The 24,412-nt window shown below is 44.3% G+C and overlaps 1 protein-coding gene across 20 annotated transcripts in view; it reads right to left on the bottom strand.

Moving 5' to 3' along the window:
- The window catches only part of PARD3 (par-3 family cell polarity regulator), a 608,396-nt gene that overhangs the window by 494,546 nt on the left and 89,438 nt on the right, over window positions 1-24,412 (bottom strand). For 17 of the 20 annotated variants that reach the window (XM_057730270.1, XM_057730268.1, XM_057730263.1 and 14 more), the window contains exon 2: window positions 10,267-10,368. In XM_057730270.1, the coding sequence (XP_057586253.1) occupies window positions 10,267-10,368 (102 nt within the window). Of the gene's footprint in view, window positions 1-644; window positions 677-10,266; window positions 10,369-21,377; window positions 21,600-21,925; window positions 21,965-24,412 lie in introns of those variants that run through there. The other 3 variants (XM_057730276.1, XM_057730274.1, XM_057730280.1) reach the window with 3 other exon arrangements.

Raw genomic sequence — 24,412 nt, 5'->3', positions numbered from 1 at the left:
TAGGATTTTCCATCACCGTGAAGGCAAGTATTAAGCCAAGGGTGTGCGCCCTTGCAAGAACCAATAAAGATGACTAGGTTAGAATAATTGCAAATTTTTGCCATGTGGAAACACTATTTGTCACATGCCTTTAAATATCATCTATTCTATACAGTAGCGATTTCCAAATTCACATCTCCAACTCCAATCTTTCCCTTGAGCTTCAGAATTATATGTCCAATGACCTACTTGACATCTCTGCTTGGGTGTCTCAAAGGCATTGCAAAATCAGTTCAGTGTCTCAATAGGAAGGAGACTTGACTGTCTCCAACCCCAACATCTTGCACTTAAATGAAATGGAACCTCAACAGCACCTCCCCTTGCTCCAGTTAAGACTCTAAAATCATCCTCGACACACCTTTATGCCCTCATTCCTCATGTCTATAATGCATTCTTCCCAAAGCAACCTTCTAAAAATATACCTCTAATTATGTCACTTCTCAATTTGACAGTTTAAGGGCTTTTTATTGCATTTAGTAGCATATCTCAAATTGATTAATACAGTCCTTAATAACACCCCCCCCTTCCTCCCCAACCCCACCCAGTTCCCCTCTGCCATCTGCCACTGTCTCCCAGCCACACTCATTCCCTTCAGAACCACGAACCTTTTTTCCACTTCAGGTTGCTGTACATGCTGCTGCCACTGCCTCCTCCAGCTGTTCCCAGATCTGGCTGCTTCTCATCCACTGAAATTAGCCCTCCTGTCTCCTGACAGCTGTCACACCCCCCTATGCTCTAGGGCAGCCCAGACTCACTGCCTTCAGAGTTGCTTTTCCTCACTGCAAGGAGAGCTCTGTGAGATAAGAGGACACCCCCACCACCAATAAACCCTCAGCACTTCCAGCTGTTTCTCCAGTATATTAGAGACTGAAAAGCATTTATTGAATGAATGTCAGAAGGATGAAATGAATGAAGGAATGAGCAAACTTATAAGGTCTGCTTAACCTTTGCTCAGACACATGCTGTAATTTTAGTCTGATACATGAACATGGGGTATCAATAATTGTGATAATTGTGACAACTGTGATACAATTATACATGACACTAACCTCTTGGCATTTTAAAAAACATTCATGTAAGATTACATATAAGTAATCTGACAAAATTAAATACAGTAGTTAAAATCAATACATTTTACTAGCTAAACTAGCCTCTTTCTCCAACCCCAAACAACAATTAAAATGTTTGTTTCCTGGAGCCAAACAGGAGCCCAAAGAAGTGAAAGAGGTCTGCAGGTTCAGAAAGCATATTCGGTTCTCCCTCTTCCCAAACGGAGCACACTAACATCCATCCAATTCCCAGGGCTGATACAAAGTTACAGCCGTATCCTGCTACAGTGTGTAGCACATAAGTCAGTTTTATTAGTTGACTTATTTTGGAGTTATAAGAGGATCAAAGGATCCAAACTCTTCCTATTGTCCTCCTCTTTTACTCTAAAATGGGGGGGGGGGGGGGGATACGGGGACGGACACCTGCTCCTCTCTACAGGATTTCTATCCTTTATGAATAATTGAATGAATGGAAGGATCTTGTTCATCATTTATAATTACTTCTCCAAAATTATTCAGAAAATATTAATGAGGCAGAAACCAACAGTCATCTACTTTTCTCCTTTTCCTTTTTGTGATAACAGTTTATTATATACACAAAAAGTTGAACTTTATAGATTTCACTCTAGATAGGAGAGAAAGGAAAACCTAGGCTAAACATTTTAAAAGATGAAAGTTATTGTAAAACAGCTTTTCATAGCATTTATTCTGGCGTACTTGTTTTGAGATGCGCTGTTTTCTGGAGAACTGTCAGTGTTGGCCAAGTAATATTTTAAAACTGTAAACAAGGCCTTCCTTCCCCCTGCCCCCCAGCTTTAATTGAGATGTAACTGACATATACCTCTGTGTAAGGTTAAGGTGTACAAACTGTGGATCTGATGCACTGATTATACTGCAAAATGATTACCACCTTAGTATTAGCTAACACCTGCATCACAGCACATAACTACCATATCTTTTTTGTAGTGAGAACATTTAAAATCTACTCTCTCAGCAACTCTGAAGCATGTAATACAGTAGTTACTAACTCTAATCACTATGCTGTTCATTACATCCCCAGAACTTAGTCATCTTAAATGTGTACCCTTTAACCAACAGCACCCCTCTTCTCCCACCCTTCAGCCGCTGTTAACCACCATTATTATAATCTCTCTTTCTATGGGTTTGGCTTTTTTAGATTCCATATATAAGTGAGATCATACAATACATATTTGTCTTTCTCTGACATTTCACTTAGCATAAACTCCCTAAGGTTGTCCATCCATGTTGTCCCAAATGACAGGACTTCCTTCCTCCTTACAGCTGAGTACTGTTCTCGTGTGTGTGTGTGTGTATGTGTGTGTGTGTGTGTGTGTGTCTTTATCCATTCACCTGTGGATGGACACTTGGGTTGTTTCCATATCTTGGCAACTGTGAATAATACTTCAATGAATATGGGAAGGCAGATATCTTTTCAAGATAGTATTCTCATTTTCTTTGCATAAATAGCCAGAGGAAGGATTGCTGGATCCTCTGGTAGTTCTAGTTTTGATTTTTTGAGAAACTTAAATACTGTTTTCCATTGCAGCTGCGCCACTTTACATCCCCGCAAACAATGAACATAGCCTCCCTTCCCTCCACACCCCCTCCAACACTTGTTGTCTCCTGTCTTTTGGTAACAGCTATTCTTACAGGTGTGACGTGATGCTGTGGTTTTGAGTTCTGTCTTCCTGGTGATCAGTCATGTTGAGCACATTTCCAAGTACCTGTTGGTCATTTTCTGTGTCTTTTTTGGGAAAATGTCTATTCAGTTCCTCCGTCCAGTATCTAATCCAATTGGTTTTTTTAGTTTTTTGAGTTCTTTATATATTTTGGACATTATCAGATAGATGGTTTCCAAATATTTTCTCCCATTCTGTAGGATGCCTTTTCCTAATATTGGTAGATTCCTTTGCTCAGCAGAAGCTTTTTAATTTGATGTAGTCCCACTTGTATAGTTTTGCTTTTGCTGCCTTTGCTTTTGATGTGAAGACTCTGGGTTTCATTTGGTTTGGTTTTCAGTAAATACTAAAAGTCAAAACTGCGACCTTTGCTTCCTTTCTGGTTCAGGTTCTGATAGCATACTAGGAATCCTCAAATTCTAAAGATGCAGAAAACAACATATTTCTCCTCTCAAATAATATTACTGAGCACCTATTTGTACCAAGCGCTCTTCAAATTGATAGAACTATATAAAAAGAAGCAAATGAAAATAAATATCTATAGAAATTCATTTTATAAAATAAATACCTAAGGTAGCCTGGCTTGTATGTTTGTTTTTAGATCGTTAGAAAGCGGTATTTAAAGAATGAATAGTTCTGCTAGTTCACTGATGGTGGCAACAACAGTGACCAACGATGGTGACAGTTGTTATCATTTCCTGGGGTCTTATTTTTGCCAAGCACAAGGCTGACACCCTGACATAAGTTCTCAGGTTTAAACGTAAACTAATACAAGCCTACGAGGTAAGTACAATCACTATTCTCCATGTAGAGATGGGAAAACGGGGGTGAGAGAGATTAAGTACTTTGGCAAAGCACATAAGGTAAAAAGAAGCTGTGGGGCCAGGATTCAGACACGGGCAGTGGGGGCTCTTACCCCCCACCCCACCCCCACCCCCAATACAAGATGCCCCTCGCGGATGAAGCCACAGAAAAGCAACGTGCAGCAGATCAGGAAACCAAGCTCCAGCCTAGGATTCACATAACTGACCTCCCTCCGCCTGACTCACTGGGTGGCCCCAGCCAAGCAAACGCCTCACAGCTTCCCCCAGCCAAGACTCGACAGGCAGCGCCCACCTCCAAAGCTCCTACTGCTTCCGAGAAGCCCTGCAAGGGCCAGGCCCCCTTTTCTGTTCCCTTCAGCTAACACCCCTCACCACCACCACCTCTGCGACACCTGGCCCTTCACTCCCATCCACCCACAAAGTGATGAGCTGTGGGCGGATCGGCACTCATGAAACACGTAAATGTTGGGAAATAATCCCTTTGAGTTAATTAATTAGCCATTTAGTGCTCTACTTGGCATTTAATTTAAATACGTCCTTCTTTAGAATCTATCTAAAATAAATCCATTTAGGAGGAAATTAATCAAGTCATCTAGTTAAATGAAATCTATTTATACAAATGATTTCAATTCCAAGTTAGCAAACTCTTTAAATCATTCCTTACCTGTGCCAATTCATACTAAAGTTTAAAAAAAAAAGTTTCTATTCTAACCTAAATTTAGAACTGCCTAATGCTCTTGTCATATTGGAACTAGGCAGAAGGAAAATTATGGAGAAATTAAAAACCAGAGAGTAACAATATCCCAGTTATCCACCCACGCCATCCTCAGAGATAACTTGTTTTCAATCAGTAGTTTAAACCCTTTCCTATGTACAGAATGATTTCCACTAAAATTAAACCATATTTTGAATGTTGTTTTAATCTGATTTTTTCACAGAATTATATCAGATTCACACATTTCTCTGCACTTCTGTTCTAAATATCCAACTGCCTAACACCTCCAAGGCACCCCAACTGACTAAAGTCAGGGCTGAATCCTGATCTCCCACCCAGGTCCCAAGTCATCCCCACCCCAACACTCCCCGCCTCGGGGAATGACCCCCACCCCGTCACATTTACCTATTAAACCACCTCAGATCGACCCACTCCCCACTTCTCCACCTGGTCCAACCTCCATCCGTCTCCCACCTCCCACGAAGCCCACAAACTGCCCCCCCCCCGCCACAAACACACACACACACACACACACACACACACACACACACACACACATCGCCCGGTGTCCACTCTGCCTCCTGCCCATTCATTCTTGACACACTCAGCTGGGGATATTTCTCACATGTAAATCTGATCACCTAACATCCCTCGTCCTCACCTGGCTGTCCTTCAGATTCCCCGCTTGGTCGCATTTTTTAAGGCAAGTCTTGCTTCACCCTCAGCTTGGTCACATCTTTCACAGGACCGTTCCTTTTCCTCAGAATCATTACCTATCAGCAGCACTGACTCTCACAAGAGATCCTAAGCCCCAAGAAGGCAGGAACCATGGCTACTTTTGTTCAACAATGTATCACAGCACCAAGCACAATGACTGGCCCACAACAGGTGCTCAGCAAAAAGGTGAAATTAACTAAAAAGACTAAAAGTCTTTTCTTTCAAAGGAAATTATTATATGTGCTATCTTTTAAATTGCTATTATTATTCGGGCACCCTGGTTTGAAAAAATTCTCTACCTAACCTTTAGGTAGGGGGAGGGGCACTCAGCTCCGGTTGGACATTGCAACCTTGACTTGTCTATTCCATAAGTGCCCCTGTGCTAACTTTCAACAACATGTGGGAGTTGCCCACAATCCCAATACATTTTAAAAGTTTCCTTTTCTCAACATTCTTCTTCGTGAGGACACTGACCAGACTGTCCCCCAGAGAATCCTGGCTTCCTTCCAACAAGCAGCAGCCAACAGTCTCCACAACAACCCTTCACCGTGCCTGGACCCCACTCTAAACATACAAACTCTTCAAAGAGTTTACCTTGCTATCCCATCCAACCCTTCCTACGAAAAGCAAGAAACTGATAGTGGAAGATTATTTCCCAAGCTCATCACCAAAACAGAACACGCATGACATCATCCTAGGTCAAAACAGAATTACACCCCATTGCGACACAGGAAATGCCTGATACCACAGCTTACCTCACCTTGAGCACAGAAGACATAAAAGAAGACAGTGCTGTGAGAGACAAAAGGACTCTCTTCTTGCTGATCACGCCCCCCTAAAAGCATCCTTCCACCCCACCACCCCACCGACTCTTGCATGCTGGTCACTTCCCCCAGAAACCTGTTTCCACGCTACAGTCAGTGTAAGGTGCACCCTGGAGGCAGATGTGAATGTCCAGGGTTTTGACTCTGTCATCTGTGTACTAGGTTTACTGCAGTTCACAGAGGGGATGACGGGAGGGACGGAGCACCGAGAGAGGCTCACGGGTAGTAAATTGTAAATAATGAAGAGCAAACCGGGAAGACATTCGGACAGAACACAGCGCAGCACTCAGGAAGGTTCTCACTACAGCTGCTGTAAACAGTGCTGGGGATGGCGTGAAACCCACTTCAGCTTTTCACAACGTGGCAGAATGTCGATGAGAAGACGGAGGCTCAGATCCTGAGAGTAAACAGACCGGCCACGGGCCGGCTGCCTCTGCCCCCAGCCTGGAAGCAGCAATGGCCAGAAGGGACGAACCAGCAGGGCACGTCTTCATGCCCAAAGCAGACCTAGAATATTCTACGTCTTAGAAAATCAAACCTACTCCAAGAACACAAGACAACCCACACTCACACCATTTTGAATACACCTGGGTAAACCCTGGAACTGGGCTCGTATTGGCACTAAATGAAAAATTCCTCAGTGCTGCAAGCTGAACTCTAATAACCAAAAGATAATGAGAAAAATTATAGCTAAACAGATCCTTCAATTTTCTCCTGCCATCATTTGAATTACTGCCTCTTAATCCTCACTTCCCTCTATTAAAAGATATTTTTTCATAATTTTACAAATTCAGGGACCAGGTATAAAATCTGTATCTCTGGGCTTCCCTGGTGGTGCAGTGGTTGAGAATCCACCTGCCAATGCAGGGGACACGGGTTCAAGCCCTGGTCCAGGAAGATCCCACATGCCGTGGAGCAACTAAGCCCGTGCGCCACAACTACTGAGCCTATGCTCTATATCCCGTGAGCCATAACTATTGAGCCCGCAAGCCTCAAGTACTGAAGCCCACATGCCTACAGCCTGTGCTCCGCAACAAGAGTAGCCCCCTCTCCCGCAACTACAGAAAGCCTGCACGTAGCAACTAAGACCCAATGCAGCCAATAAATAAAAAATAAATTAATTTAAAAAAATATATATATATATATATCTGTATCTCTGAGAGGGTTTTCCCTCTTACAGAGACTGACAGGCGGGCAGGGCCATTGGAGACTTGTTTTCACAGTTTGTGAGCAGAAAGAGCACCTTTGGGGGAGAGCAGGGTATCAAATGCAGGTGCCCAGAGCAGTTTCATAAAACAGAACATGTTTTCAAAGAGGAATTTTATTGTTCAGGAGAATGCTTCTAACCTAAAAGCAAAATAGGTGTCAAGATCCTTAGTCAGAGAAACTGCCAAAAAAAAGTTGAAAACACTCCAGGGTGATTAAACCAGAATCAAATTTCAGAACCATGGAAAAAAGCCAGACAACTCACTACACACAATCCCTCACTTTGCATAATGCGTCCAACAACACCGGTGAATCTGGGTGCTGGGGTTCTGGATTAATTATATTTTCACAGTTATACCTTAAAATTTGGTCCTTTAAAATGCTCCTTCAAAAATTTAATTATATGCATACACATATTTAAATATTTCTGAATAAAACAATGATTTAAAAACTATTTTAGTTAGTGGTACCTTGTACCCTCTACCGTTTTTCGATTTGAAAATCGAGATTAATCTACATGATACAAAATTGTCTGAAAACTTATTTCCCTTAGTAATATTTAAAACCTTTTTCTCAGGTTAAAAGATTTTTTTAACCTACATAGGATATATAATAAAAGATTCCAGAAAATGTAGATTTATCATCAAATTCACATAAGAATATAAAAATCTAACACACAGTTTATTGAGTATCCCAAGATTGCAATACGCAGCTGTTTTAGATCACACAGTCCACCTTACCCTGGGTTGTTACGTGTGATCTACTGGTTAATTGTGTTGAAAGCAGAGTGTATTATTTTCAGCTTCTGAGTAACAAACTGCCCCCAAATTTAAACAAGAACATCAACCCCCTTAACCTGGCTGACCTTTACAGATCCAACAGCTGCAGAGTCCACATTATTTTCAAGTACACGTGAAACACCCACCCAAAAGGCCACATACTGGGCAGTAAACTAAGTCTCAGTATAAAGTTCTTTTCCAAATCTTACGGCTGAACGCCTACAGCTCAATACTCTACCTACTCAAAACAGGAACCGTGACTGGAGTGCGAATGCTGATGGCGGTGCAGGGAGGAGCGTTACCTGGGCTTCATGAGCCCGCCTGGGGCTACACCCCTCGGGCTGAAGCCTAAAGCAGGATGGCACCATCCTGGGGGAAACCTACGTCTATGCTCAATCAGAAACCAAACAGCTTTCAGTATCTTGTAATAATCTACAACAGAAAAGAATCTGAAAAAGAATATACATGTAACTGAATCACTCTGCTATATATCTGAAAATAACACAACATTGTAAATCAACTAGACTTCAATTAAAAGAAAGAGGGGAGGAGAGGGGAAGGGAGGGGAGCAGAGGGGAGGGGAGGGGGAGAGAAACAGGAGTGCTCATCACTGCTGCTGGGTGCGAAGGACGCACACAAGACCACTCAGCTTCCTGCTCAGAAATCCAAGAATCCAAAACAGAAAGAATGAAAGAGCACATAAAGCCCTAAAACAAAATACTGTGCAGCTATGTCGGCATAGCTATGGTTAATGAATGTAGAAATGTATTTATAATCAACTCCAAGAAAGCAGGCTACTACTTAATCCTTTTTATTTAAGAAGAAAAGAGTGAGTCTGTCTCTGCAGGAAAAAAGCATCAGGATGCAAAGCCCATTCAAATAGCAACAGTAACGAGCTTTAAGCAGCAATGTGGTCCTGGGTGACTTTTCCTTTTTCTTTTCCCTCATAAGAAGCTGTGTTACTTTTATAGAAGAAAAACAACCAAAGAAAGAAAAAGAAAAAGAAAAGAAGCAAGAGGAAGGGAGAGGAGGAAATATTAGAAGATCAATACAACATTAGCTCATCTCTTTCCAGTATTATGGCTGGGAAAGGGCACCTGTTTAAATTCTTCATAAATCTCTGTAGTTGTTTAAGCTCTGGAGCTGAGCTGCACAGTAAAATGACCTTAATTTCAGTTTCTAGAGGGCATTCTTCATGCAGATTGCAGGAAAAGGATTTGCGAGCCACCCTATTCCTGGCTCACGGAAGAGCCTGACAAGGAGGACAGACACCAGGAGAAACAGCAGCAAACCACAAACGAGCAGAGAAGTTCTGCATTTTCGACACCATGTGCTCCTGGCCCATGGTACGTGAAGGGGACAAACCACTACAGCAGAAAACCAAACATCCGTGACATCACACAATACCTGATACCCTGAAAATTTTCATTTTCCTTAAGATTTCAAGAAAACACATAAGACACCAGGCTGGTTCTGAGCCAGGCACTAGGCTAACTGTCAGGAATGCAGGCGTGACTAAGACACAGCAGGTGCGCGCTCCCAGCCCACAGCCCGGGAGGTGAGGGGCCAGTGGCTGGAGCGCTCCGGAGAGGGACAGGAGTGAGCACTGGGCGATTTACCTCCTCGCTGCGGAGCCCACCTTGAGCTATCACCGGCCGTGATGAACAGATGAGGATGTGGCCGCCAGCCCTCCCAGCCTTCCACTGCAAGTCAAACATGAAGGGGCATGGCCACAGCCTGCTCAAGTCAGCACCCTGTCCACTCAAGAATCCGCTGATCCCAGAGCCTGGCATCCTGCCACAGAGTCCTAACATGTTCTGAGTGGCTCCTCTGCGTCCTTCCCTCAAGGAGGACAGATAGGAGGGTGGACACAGGCCAGTGATGCCATCACAGCCAGCAGTGAAGATGCTGTTGCAGCGTGACAGCACTTGGAGAGGAGCCACGGAGGGAAGGGCGGCTTCCGGAAAGCCAAGCGCACAGGGAGGATGCTGGGATGGGCCACCACTGGGATCAGAACAGAAACCCTGTATGTCGCACAGGGAAACAGCGATCGTAATGACAGGCCTGAGTTGTTGAGAAAGATGTTACATTTGGTTAAAATGGGGGGGGGGGGGGCGGAGAGGAGGGAGAGGTGCGTGGAAACCTCCTAAAGATATTTCCATTTATAACGCTGCCATTTTAAAAGTCCAAAACCCAGTATCATGTCCCAGGTATCGAGAAAAACATTATACCCTGCGGTTCAAGCAAGTGAAGATTCATGATACTTATTATAAAACAACCATACCAACATGAGTGGCCCAAATGTTCTTTAAAGTATGTGTGTCTGAAACGGGAAGGAGGTGCTCCCCCCACCCACACCCTCCCCAGCCTTCACAAAATGCACTCAGAGCTGCTTCCCTGGACTTGAACTCACTCTGTCTTTATCATCTGCCACATCACAGAGGATGTCATCGAGATCCAGAATTCCTCCGTCGCCATGTTCCAGCCGATGCACTTGTATCCAGTAGTTTGGATCCTGTACAGAAGAATACACAGCAAGTTAGCATCACCAGAAGGGAACGCAGCAAGGTACCCTGGGTAAGCTCCCGCCAGGAACAGGAATCGGCCTCATCAACAATATCCCAACTGACTGAAAATGCCGGTGGCTCCCTATCTTTGGTGGAGTCAAATTTTCCTTTTTTTATGATGGCGTTACTCATGCATACACATCCCTTTGGTTCAGACGCTGATACGCTCCTGTGATAGGAACTGCGGAAACCTGAAAAGCTCATGTCACAGCCCATCTGAAGAAAAGGAGATTGCCTGCCTTGGTGGCTCAGCGTAATCACTACAGACAGATCTAAACATACTGACGCAGAAGAATGTTAAGACCTCAAGTGAACAAAGCATGCTCAGAACAGTGTGTGTGCTTGAGTCTATTTTGGTAAAAACAAAGTGACATACACTTGTATGTGAGCATAGAGAAATATCCCCAAAAGTACATACCGTAATTTGCAATGGTTATCCCTAGGGGTGGGACTGGGGGAGAAGGAAGAAAAAAAGACTTCATTGTAAGTGTTACACACTTCTACCGGAGGCGGGGGGGGGGTGTGCATGTGTGTGTGCGTGTACACATACACACACACACACAGATACACAAGATAACATAAAACCAAGTTCTAAAATTAGGTGAAGAGAGAACATAGTTGTTTTTAAACTTCTATAAACATTCTCTTACACTAAACTATACCTTTTGCTGTTAGCTACTAAATCATCCATAGCACAGATTTACTAATAAAGAGTTCAAATCAAGTTAACACTCCATTTTCCTAACCTAACCAGTGATGTCTGGTACAGTTTTTTCCTAAAAGGAAAGGCTGGGATGAAGGAGGCACAAGATTAATGATACTTAAAGTACAGATTCTGGACCCTACCCAGATCTACCGACTCAGACCTTCCAGGGGTGGGGCCAGGGAATCCCATATTCTTGAAGCCCTCCGAGGGAACCTTTCACAGAGCCATGCCTAAGAATCACTAAAATGGAACAACATAAAAAATCCATAACTATCAATCCCTGTCACTTTTTAACCGCACAGAAAGCAGTCCAGACCCTAATTCTCAAAAGTTATTAAGCATTATCATAAAAACTACTACGCCAATAACCCATCTGCACCCTCATCCATCTAGACATCTTTAAAAGGAGATTCAGTACTGACATCAGCTGCTCACCCAGAACACAGGGAGTAAGTCTGTAGAACACACACGCGCACACACGCACACACACACCCCTTGGCATCCCCTTCCTTCGCTGGGCCTCACTCTGCGTAATTCCCTGGTTACCATGTCACCCACAGTTCTTAGGAAACCCGCTGCTGTGAGTCCAGCCAGGCTCCAGAATTTGTCATTTCTAGACTTGCTGAGCCATTAGAGAACAAAGTCCGGCAAGAAACGATCCTCCTCCCCTCCTTTACCAAATGGTATTAACTCTGCAAGAGAAACCGGGAAGAATGAGCAACCTGGGGGTGAACAAAGAGAAGGTGGCCCCTCACCACCACCCTCAGCCACTCACCACGGATCCACCCCGCCCTCCGCTTCCCCCCAGCAAGCTGCAGGATGACCTAAGCAACCTAAATATCAGCTTTCACTTCTAAAACAACTTCGTGCACACAGAAGCAGACTGACCTCCAAAATGCAGCTTATAAAACACGTTCTTAAAGCCTCTTAATCCCCCTCACTCTTTCCATATGAGATCATAACCTACTGCCGCTCTATAACATTTGGAGCTACTCCTTTGAAATAAATTCCCTCCTAAAGATTTCTCAGCCTCTTAAATCGATACTTGAGAACCTGCTAAGGTCCAGCCTCTCTCCCACCACTTCCCCTCTCACAGCCCACACTGTGCCCTGTATAACTGCTCCCCTCCCTGCCGTACCCAGTGCCTGGGCCCCACCCCACCCCCCAGGCTGACTCCCATCCATCAAGACTCCTCAGCCATCTTCTTCCCCGAGAGCCTCTCCTGACCAGAACACCCCGAGAAAGGTTAGAACTCTGTCTCCAGCCTCACTGTTAATGTTCCTAAAAACCGTAACAGCATGATGCAAACTAGTATATAGAGGACGGATAAACAACAAGGTCCTACTGTACAGCACAGGGAACTATATCCAGGATCCTACGATAAACAACAATGGAAAAGAATATTTTTTTAAAAATGTGTGTATATATATATATATATATATGCATAACTGAATCACTTTGGTGTACAGCAGAAATTAACACATTATAAATCTACTACACCTCAATAAAATTTTTTAAAAACCATAACAGTATGGAAAATAGTACTGAGATGAAAACTTTGAGCCTTTAAAAGCTGTTAATACTGTATTTTTATAGATGCTAAAATAACAGTACAAAACCTTCTGCTGACCCTACTTCACCCTCAAGCTACCACACCTCGACCCTCTTGACAGCAAGATTTTTAAAAATCTGTCGTCTCAGACTCTTCTTCTCCCATAATCCTGTTCTAATCAGGCTCCCCCCTCACCATGGTCCCAGAACTGTCCACCAAGGTCACCAACAGCCTCCATGTTGCTAAATGAGGCCTCAAGACTCATCTTCCTTGGTCTATCGGCAGAATTTGATACCGCTGGTCACTCCCTCCTCCTTGAAATACTCTACAAACTTGGCTTCTCATCCTTTGAGGATCTGGTCAAGGCTTGTCTAATTTTGAGATTCAGTTGTTGACTCCTGCCTCCAGAGAGGTCCTGATTCAACAGTCAGCTATGCCAAGTAGCCATGACAACACCATGTCAAGGCACTCATCAGGCTGGCGCTTACTAAATGTCACTCACTACTACGTGCTGAAAGGAAAGGACCGTTTGGAGAGGAGGCTCCAAGAGGGAATCATCAGTGATCTCCACAGAGCACAGCACACTAAAAAATCAGATCTGAGCAGTGCACCTGAAAATGACCTCCTCCTGCTAGAGTATAAAAACCAGGAAGGATGTTTTTGGCCACTGAGAAACGCAACTCCTTGGAAGAGTAGTCTCTCAGGATGAAGGACAGCCTGCATCCACAGGATTCTCTCTCGATACCCAGAGGACTTGCAGTATTTTCAAAGAACAGTCAAGTACCCATGAGGGAAAACTGTTTTCTAAAAATGTTAGCGCATACTCATTGATTCTACTTTGCGGTAGTTTACACTAAGTCTGAAATAATAATAGCAGAAATCACTGCTGTCCTGGCTGTACAAACTCAGAAATGTAACTGAACAGAAAGCTGTGACAAGCCACTTTTAAAAATATCAAAAACATAAATTCTACAATCTGTAGACCTGTCATTAGGTTAAAAAACAAATGTGACACAACACTCGATTTTAAAAAAATATTTCACTTACTGTATGTGTACATATAAAATAACCAAAGAACTGAACACTAATAATAAGTTTACAGTATGATGCACAAAAATCCATCACACATGAGCATGAAATGAAAGACAAGATTCATCCAACAAGTGGCTGGAGAGAGGGCTACCAAGTAGCAAATGTCCCCACCAAGCGAGGCTCCCCAGGACGGATCCGAGCCCAGAGAAGAAATCGGGAGACAAAACCACACAGAGAATCACTGCTTCTCACCCAAGATGACTGGGGAAGAAGAAGCAGGGAACATTTCTATGACCAGCTAGAATAAAAGCACAGAGATTTGATAAGATGCAAGGTGCAAAGAATGCTGATACCCGCCCTATCCCAGGACACAGGAAGAGAAACAGTGCGGGGAAAGTCCTAATGAAAGACTGACTCCCATCCGAATCTCGAGAAATCTCTCACACTCCAGAAAGAGCATCACCATGCTGTATAACAAGATACTGAGCTTTTGCGAGTGGTGACCTGGGAAACACACAAGCGCTGCATATTTTATGCCCATGCAAGTTTCAATTAAAGCATCTGCAAATAAAACAGTACCCTACTCTTGCATTAACCATGGCGTACAGCGATGGTCTATATCCTGTCAAATCTTCAAGTGAGAATATACTTGTAAACCTAAGGCTGGAAAATTCATGCTAATCCAAGAAAATTGTGTATTTACTATGTGCAAAGCACTGACAATCATTACCTACTGTGAGCAATTAAGATTTATCAGATAAAACAAACAGTTAAAAAGACAGGCCATGAGTCATAAGAAAACGAAATATAAAAATGCTTTGTGAGTTCAGAAGAGGAAAAGATTACGTTCACTAAAAAGATTTGGGAAAGGTTTGTGGTGAGGTTTTAGTAGAATCAGATGCCAGAAGAAGGAGGCAGGGAGGGAGGGAAAGAAGGGAAGGGAAGGGAGGAAGGGAGGAAGAAACTTGCAGAAAGTAAAATATAAGTCACCACAATGAAGGGAAAAGGACTCAGAAATCAGAAGGGGTTGGACCTTCTCAAGAGCAACACCAAAACTGAGATGACTACAGCACACTGACTTCAAAATTCCTAAGAGAAATGGTCTACAACACAGAATTCTAGACTTCAGCCAAGAACTATCAGTAAAGTGTGAGTGAAGGTAGAAAAGGACATTTTTAGAAATGCAGTGTCTCCAAACAATTACCCTCTCTGTCCCTTTCTCAAGTGAGTACTAGAGGATGTGCACCAACAAAACAAAGACATAACCATGAATGAGGACGGCATAGCACAGGAAGCAGAGGGCAGACACAGGAGAAAACTGCCAGGACCCCCACCAGGGGTGGGAGGGGGGCTGGTCCAATGGGGAGCCGTCCCCAAGACGTGGCTGGGAGAGGACCCAATGCAACTAAACACACTGAGCTGCTACCTAACAGCTGGCAGAGCTGGGATGGAATTAGCTGCAAATTCATAGATGACCAACCAAAGGGGGGGAAAAGTTGCTCATTCCAGGGAAAACCCCAAAAGTTGTGAAGGAAAGAAGAATAATCAGGGTATCCATCATACATGGTTCAGCTATAAGCTTTTATAATGTGAACACTGAATATTTAATCAAAATTATAACCACTTTTCGGGGAAAGAGGTCTAAAAAGTGTGTGTGTGTGTGTGTGTGTGTGTGTGTGTGTGTGTGTGTGTGTACATATGTGTGTGTGACAGAGAGAGAGAGAAACAGAAATCCAAGAAGTGGCTGTGAAAAAGGGAGGCAAAGTCCACACAGGGCAGTGAAACAGGGTTAAATCTTCCACGTTGAGTCAAAAGACAGACAAAAAAAAAAAAAAGAAGGAGGAGGAGGAGGAGGACGAGAAGGAGGAGAAGTGGAGGAGGAGGAGAAGAATGGACATAGAACGGACATAAGCTCTCGAACGGAGGAGAATATGGAAAGGATCGGGTACAAGAGCTGGGAGAGGCCACCTCTCTAGGAGGCGCTGCTCTTTTTCACAAGAATCCTGGTAGAACCGTCTGACTCTGCACATCTATTACAATGCTCAAAATCAAAAAGACGAGAAACCGTTCGAAAAATTCCTTAAAATAATGGGCATGGCACACGGCTTCAAGGTTAGCATCCATTCATCCTATGAGCCGAGGATAACTGTGTCTGGGGGCAGATGAAGTCATTGGTAACGACATCACAAATATTGATAGAATGCATTTCCTCGTTAAAGTCAATAGAAGAGCACAGTCAGTAGGATTGATGCCTCATGCTAGATGCTTTTGGTAAGTATCTCTCCAATCTACGTAAACCAAAAAAAGACACTTAAAATATGTTCTAAAGTTCTTTTTTTTTTTTAATGAATCATTGGTATTTCAAGATAGACATGGTACAGTCTTCCCTCAGTACCTATGCGGGGAGGGATGGTTCCAGGACTTCTGGGGACACCAAAATCCACAGGTGCTCAAGTCCCTTGTAAAAAATGATAACCTACCACATCCTCCCAGACACTTTAAATCATCTCTAGATGATTTATAATACCTAATACAATGTAAGTGCTATGCAAATAGTTGCCCACACGGGTGGTAAGTTCAAGTTTTGCTTTTGGAATTTTCCAGGATTTTTTTTAAAATATTTTCAATTGAAATCTGTAGATCAGATTGAATCTGAGATGCAGAACCCACAGATTACAGATATGAAGGGCCTACTGTATATGCGATTTTTGACCTTAGCTACTTTAATCAGTCCCATTTCAAAAATGCCTGTCATGTAAACATTCAAACCACAGGACCCATTTTCAATTTTGTTGCAGTAACATTACACAGATTTTTTTGTTGCCTTCTCAATAAAGGCAGAAAACATAGCTGATATTCAACAATAACATAATGACCTCACTCACCATTAAATACTAGCCAGTCCCTCGTGGTAAGTGTACTCTGCTGCCCACCCCTACTTTTCTACCCCCAACCACACCCAACGCCCATGCCACCTCTTCACCACCACAACACAGCAGAGCAAACCGCAAACCTGCTGCCTCCCTTGAAGAGTGGATGGCTTCATCTAATATGTCAATCAAAAACAAGAAAAAGGCAGCCAGAAACCAAAGGTGCATTCCAACCTCAAGGAAATAACCTTCTGGCATTTTGCTTTATTAAAAGCAGCACATAATCTCTCATAGGGTCACACATTAGCCCAGTAATGTGGGAAATCGGCCCACTGCTGACCTCTCTGCCTGTGACATCACTTTCATAACAACGTAGAGATCAACTGAGTCATGGATACTCCCCGATTCCTGCCCATTCATTCCTGCCCCACTCGTAGAAATCATATACAAGAGCTCACAGAGCTGGCTTGGGACAGAGCCAAGGCAAGAATGAGAATGCAGTAACCACCAGTTATATCTGCTTCACATTCGTGTGCATTATCTAATGTGATGGGAGGTTTACTAATCGCTATTTTCAGATGAGAAATCTGAGACTCAGAGAGCGTAAGCTGCTGATTAGAAGTCACAGTGAATAAACGCTGTCGTCCAGGACTGAGCCTTAGACCTGCCGACTCATTCCCAGCCGCTTCTCAGACCCACACAGATGGTTTCCAACGACAGCATCACAGGCGCTTGTCTTCCCACAGCCCCTCCTCCCAATCTCTTCCCAACAGCATCATTTTTTAAATATTTTGCCTAATGGGGAGGTCTAGAAAATATTTATTTTAATAAAAAAGTTTTGCCTGTTTAAAAAGTCAAGTCTGAAAAACCACTCACCTAAGTATCATACTACAGTTCAAATCTCATCCATGATTTGAAGCAGTGGTCCTCTGAGTGGGTTTCCATCCCAGATCAGTAACACCTGACAACTCATCAGAAGTTCCACATCTCAGGCTCTACCCTGGTCGGACTGAATCAACATTTCTCAAGGCTGAAATGCTTTGTATTTATGTATTATTATGTATTATGTTTTAGCTCATAAATTCATGGGCTAATGATTTAATGGGGTTTTTTTTTTTTTCTTTGCTTTTTTTTTTGGCCACTCTGTGTGGCATGGGGGATCTTAGTTCCCCAACCAGGGATGTAACCTGTGTCCCCTGCAGTGGAAGTATGCAGTCTTAACCACTGGACCACCAGGGAAGTCCCATGAACACTTCTTAAATCAAACAGATGTTTGTTACTACATCTTAAAAACCATCACCATGAATACATTCATATATATTTGTCATTCCTGTGATGACTATATAGATGGTTATATACATTCACAGTCAGTGTCAGATACAAACTCTTTCTCAGAGTTGTTTCACCTCTAAGCTCTTTGCAGAGAAGTGTAAAATCTACATTTTTGGACGAGAGCCCTCCAGACTTGTCAGCCTCAAACATGGACCTCTCTCACTGCACATGACTTTGGGAGCTGTCTGAATTCCCCAGGGAGTTTGTTTTGATTGCTTGCCAGGAAATTTTAATGCAATGAATAAAAGGATGTCCATTGGGAAATAACTGATAACAATATTTTTATCAAGTCCAATTTAAGTCTAACTTACGAAGCTTATATTTCTTATCTTTCTCCCAAAACCAACTTCTCTTCATTCCTACTGGCAGCAACATCCTCTTTGGACTTAACTTAATCAAGCCATAAAACTAGCCTCTCCACAGGAAATATAGGGGACAGATAAGCGAGTCAAATGACACCACAAGGAAACAAGACAAGTCCAGAATATGAGACCTTGAATAACACAACTGTGCTGTTTTCTCTTAAAAAAAAAAAATCCACACTGTCTAATATTTGGATGCAATTATGATCACAGAGTGGATCCTGCATCTGGAGAAAAATGTATTTAAAAAACAAACAAAAAACAGTACTGGGACAATCGAAGAATCTGTCATTTCATGTGACAGAACTGATAACTGGAAAACTTCCTGGATGTGATCAGTATACAGTAATTATAAAAAGGAATAGTCTTGTTTCTAGGGGATGCATGAGGTATACAGGGATGGAGAATTTGGATTAAAATGCTTCAAATTGATCATAACCATTAACCCAGGAATTTAAAATATTTGTCTACATGGTCAAGATGTATACATGAAATCAGATGTTTTAAGAAACAATAATACTGAATAGGAAACCAACCACATACCCAACAATTAGCAATTGGCTGAGTATATCCAATCAATGAAGCACTACACAGCAATGTAAATGCTGTGCACAGAAAATCATGGAAGGTCTCATCTCATCTTTAGTCTGAAGACAGTGCAACCTGCAGGCACAGATAAAAGGCGTGAACGGCGGCACACAACGGGCAGCCCTCATCTGTACAGCACCTTCTGATTTTCCATAATAAACACATATGTATAATTTTATAATTGTATCACCTTAAATAACGAGTGAACACATCCCTTCCTTTCCCCTTCCTTCTTCTCCTGTTCTCAGTCATGGGATCACCTTCTAACGCATTTCACTGCTTCCAGGGCCCTCTCTTCTCAATCGGGATCCTGCGACCACATCCATCTTCACAAAACACCTGTTTCATTGTGTCCCTGCCCTGTGATGAGTCACTTCCAGTGACTCACTACATCCTTAAACATTAAACCCCAACGTCCTTGGCCAAGCACTCAATGCTCTCTCCAAGCCTGCTTTCCCAGGCTTTCCATGGATCCCATTCCAAGCACCCCGAGCAGTGTCTGAGACAGAGCAGGTGCTCAGTAAATGCTGGTCCCTCCCCTTCCACACACCTGAATGCTTTCACCCCACAGCTCCAACCACCCAGCTGTCTGCACCTCTCCCGACAGAGGTCACAACCACCCCCTCTGGGAAATGGGCTCCAACCCCAAGCTGCTCATCTAGACCACAGATTCATCACTTCATAGCCTACGTCCTTGTACACGAGTGGTGTTTTTTAATCTCTAGATAAATTCCCCAAAGGCAGGGGCCATCTTCTGCTCTTTTTAGCACAGAACAATGAACAAAGCCCCATGTTGTTGTATAAATAATGTGGAAAATATGTATAAAATAATAACCCTACTGGGCAAAGAAAAACATTTCAACAAAACTTTCTCAGGAACTATAACCAACAAACGCAGCTTGTGCTCCCCTAACTGCCAAAAGAAACCCGGTGGACACAGGTGCCTTGTCAAGACCCTCTGACTTCAGAGCGCGCTCAAGAACCACAGCGCGGTTATCCCGGCTGAGGTTCTAGACGACGTGAGCTGCGGGGAAAGAAGCCGTCCAGATACTCCACCCTTCCAACGTCACCTCCAACTTCCAGCAGAAACACCTTCAGGCTCACCCACAGAGCCCCAGCACCAACTGGCCGGGAAGACAGGGCAGAAGTGAGGGGACACCTGGACAGCCTGCCCATGACCAGACAACAGCTCACCTGGGCCAGCCAAGCTCTCCCCTGCTCACCACCTGGTAAATATCAGGACACCCAGGGCAGGGGGAGTGGGCAGTACTATCACCTGATGGGCTGGAGACCCCAGAGAAGGGGTGTGAGGTAGTATATGAGCCTGAGTCCCTAAAAACCATGTGGACCTACAGGATTCTGCACCCAAACTCCAAGCTTCTCCTTCCAGGCCTGGTGGCCACCAGAGCCCTGAAGGGAGGAGCCTGCACTGGGCCTCCCCTGGCCTCCCCATCCCTGCCCTGACTCCACGAGGGGCCGGCGGCAGGGCCCCTCACGCACAGGGACTGTTTCCACGACACTTATTCACGGGAAACACTTCCAGCTCCCTGTGCAGATGTGAAAACTGAGGAGCAGGAAACCTAACCTGAGATCATCACACAGGTAACTACAGTAGAAGAGGAAAGGGAGTTTCAGCTCAGATACTGTGCTGACCTCAAAATTCCTGCTGTGCTCTTTTTGACACTCTGCCTTTCGCACGAGGATCAAACAAATCTGTCAGGGGGACAAATGTGGAAGGAAAAATTGATCAAGATAGAGGCCTTTTTTGGGGGGGGGGGGCTTAGAATGGAAAAAAAGAATAATGAAAAATATATCACCCACCAGTTAACAGACTTGACTAACTTCAATATGAGGAAGTGATGCTTTACCCCCTGCTACCTATAAAGACACACTGATTTAAGAAGCGTTTCATTCCAGCCACGCACCTGGCAGTGCTGGATTCCAAGCTGCAGGAAAACACTAACCCATAACCATCAACAGCGGGCCTCAGACCCCGCAGGGCAGAGAGCCACCCCACAGCCTCAGCGGCCCACCGCACCTGTGCAGTTCAGGCAATAACTGAGATCTCTTCAAGCAAACTAAAATGCTGAATGTTTTTCTAGAGTTTATAAAGAAATAACCAACCTAGGAGATCCTTAAGGCTCTCACCCAGCCTAACAAAAGACAATTCTCCCCTCTCCTACTTACTCTCCAACCAGCCAGCAAGAAAGGCTGACTCAGACCAAAAGGAATTTCTCTGACCTGGAAAGAAACCCTCCCTGAAACATGATAAACTCTAAATGGCTCAGAATATAAAACGAACCAACCAAATCTGACCCCAAAGCAGCTCTCCACTCCCCCCTCATAGTACTTAATCCAAAAGCCACCTCCCAGTTTTTCTTTAAAGAAGTTTGTCTTTATCTCAAATTGCCTAAAAATCCGCAATTAATTCCTTACACCTGCTGTGCCCAGCTGAACTGAATCAGAAGAAATACTCCTGAACTAAGACAGGAGACGGTGAGGAACTTGCACCTACCTGGAATCTCCTCTTTGGAAGCCTGGGCACGCAGCCGTCCAGCCGCACCCTGTGGCCCCTACGCCCAAAGCCAGCATAGCCCCTGCTGCATGGGGTCCTGCAGAGAGGGCCGCAGCACCACCACATCACACGTGTGGCCCCGAGGCGGGGGACACCAGACGGGTGCTCAGAAGGTGTCTCGGACCACAGGCACTCGGGAAGGTGGAGGAGCCTGTCCCAGTGTCTCTCGGGACTGCTAATGCCAGATGTGGGGCGGCCTCCTCCCAGGACACTCCTCCTACCATCGGTCCGGGGAGGGAGCCACCTTTTGATGGTATCTTCAAAAGATGTGCCAGAGACCAGAGTCCTCCTGAACCGTATTACCACGGACATCTCTGGAGGCGAGGAACACGCATCAGCTTTTAGGATGATTTTCATCAGGGAAGGGACACACAGGCCCCACATACACCAAGATCTGGGCCAGCTGGTCCACGGGGTCTCCTTGCTGTGACTCATTTGTTCCCTCCTGGGAAGCCACCCCCCCACCCCTTCCCCTGTGGAAAACTTACCCAAATGTCAATTCCTGCTAACATCTACCTCTTCACAGCATCAGTCTTCAATCCCACTTGATCTTTCGCCCTATCTCTCCACAGCACCCACAACAATGTCTTGAAGATGTGCGTGTTTTACAATTATCCCCCTAATGAGCTTGGGGACCAGATTCACACACTCACGGAGCATCCCACTATGGCAGACACTGGACAGACAAAGGGTTACAGAAGCAAAAGGTCCCTGCCCCCTAGAGTCACTATCAGAAGAAACAGGGACTCTCTCCTAAACACAGCCCCAAATCCCAAAACTCACCGACACAGGTTACCGGTTCTCTCAAACCAAAGACCAATTTGTATTCCTTTACTAACTCATTTGTTTCAAAACGTGTTGGCACTTAGATTTACCCTGAAAATCCCTAGCATGACTCATAACCTTATCTGGGTTCATCTGGCCAATTTCAAATACATTTGAAATTGGGGAATTTTAAAGGAAGGGCTCCAAGATACCTTATGAAATATGTAAAGGAGATTGATTACACAGGTTAATGCCATATAATTTCTTAATCCCTTAGATACAGGCTTAGTTCACTGTCCTTGTAAAGTTTTCCCATATGAGGTATCTGAAATTTAGGTAACAGTGCCTTCGATTTATTGCTTCTAAAAAATTACGGTGCACAGTGTCTCAGCAAAAACAAAAAACAAACAAAAAAACACTAAGCAGCACCACTGAAGCACTAAAACAGAAAACATAGCAAGCCCAAACCCAACCGGTCTGCACTAACCCTATTCTACGTCATACTTGAAAGTAAAGTTTCTGATAAAAATCCTGCATGGAAGCAAAGAAATAAATTAGTTGTAATGGGAACTCAGGCAAAACCTAATTATGCAACTAGTAATTAACGCATGAACCCAGCTACCTCAAACAACAATTAAAACGTGTACTAAAACTTATCAGACAGGGTGGAGGGAACAGCAACACAGAAGCAAAGCTGGTCTGTGAAGCTCTGACGATGCACAGATAGAGTGGGTGGGGCGAGAAAGCCTGGCTCTAATGACAGAGGCATCCAGTGGGCATGTAGCCTGTCTATCTAACAGCCACAAAAAGGGCTCTGAAAGGACCCCACGGGCTCAGGGGCCTGACACAATCGTTTCCTCTCTGCGGACACCCGAGGCCGTGTGGGTAGCCATGCAGGGGGTGGGTTATCTCTGAGGTTCACACGTCGCTCCGTCAGTCACGAAAATTCCACGCACTCCAGGAGGCTCTCCTTTTCAAAGCGGAAGGACGAGAAGCAGGTCCACAACCACCACACTCTGATCTTGAGAGCAACTCGTCATACAAACTTAAAACTACCTGACCTTCCCTACGACGCTCTCTGCTGACATACGTTTACAAACACGAGTCTCTGCAGCAGCAGAGTTCTGAGCTCTGTCCTTCCTATCCACCTTTCCAAAGCCAGGGAGCCTCCTGACAGCGGGAGAACCACAGCTCTGTACCCCCCGAAGTAGAAAGCAAGGCCATGGGCCCACCCAGACTACTGGAAGATTCCTGCCAGCAGGCACAGTCGAGGATATGGAAGAACATCCTCTTGGAGGCCCCTAAGGACTGAAAGCATTGAACACGCGTTACCCAGTTTAACAGCACAGGTAACAAGATGGCATGTTACACACCAGCAGACAATGACACACTTACCGCTCAGTCCGAAAGTGGCGCTTGTGTTTTAGGATAAAGGGGATACAACCAGGTCTATGTAAGGCCCCCATCCTCCAAGACGTTCAAATCAACTTTGGGAGGCAAGCCACAGGTATGTGGAAAGTTCACTAACAATACCCAGGTATCTAAATTAAACGCCAACCAAGTGGTACAGGAATGAAAATACCAAAGACAAAGAACGCTTTATGAAGGAATTATATCACCTCAAACAGGGGACGTCTTAGGACAAAGGTGGAGGCCAAGATATACATGGCACGTCTGAACAGCAGGGAAAAGTCGGGACACGACACACACCTTCACTACTTGTCTTGTACTCGACTCCTCTCTCCCCGGGACTGAGATGTGCTGAGCTGAGGCGTGCACACAGGTCCCGCGAGAGCCAGGCTGCAGAAGAGGCTCTCTAAACCCGCATGCGAATCGCTGACACCCAAGCCCTAATCTGAATGTCATCTCAAGCTTCATGTTTGCTCTGAACAACCATTTAAACGAGCCAAGCTATCACCCACAGAAGCAGCACATGTGAACCCACAAATTTGATGTCTGATAAGCATTTCAAAAGACCCCAAATCATTTTTTTTTAATTCCAAAATTTTAAGGATTATGGGGTTATCTTGGGACTACATTCTCCCTCCATCCCTCCTCTTTTTAAAGTTAAATCCTATCTGGGTAAAATTCCCATTCCTCAAATGTGTTTAACAATAACAGGTCCTTAAATACAACCCCCCACCCCCCCCACCCCCGCCTCGGAGCGTGGCAGCAGTGCTTCCTGTTTATCAAAACACTAAAGTAAACAG

This window comes from Hippopotamus amphibius, chromosome 4 (assembly GCF_030028045.1).
Source record: "Hippopotamus amphibius kiboko isolate mHipAmp2 chromosome 4, mHipAmp2.hap2, whole genome shotgun sequence".
Taxonomy (NCBI): Eukaryota; Metazoa; Chordata; class Mammalia; order Artiodactyla; family Hippopotamidae; genus Hippopotamus; species Hippopotamus amphibius.
The sequence above is the reverse complement of the archived record's forward strand: the minus strand, read 5'-3'. Positions and strand labels throughout refer to the sequence as shown.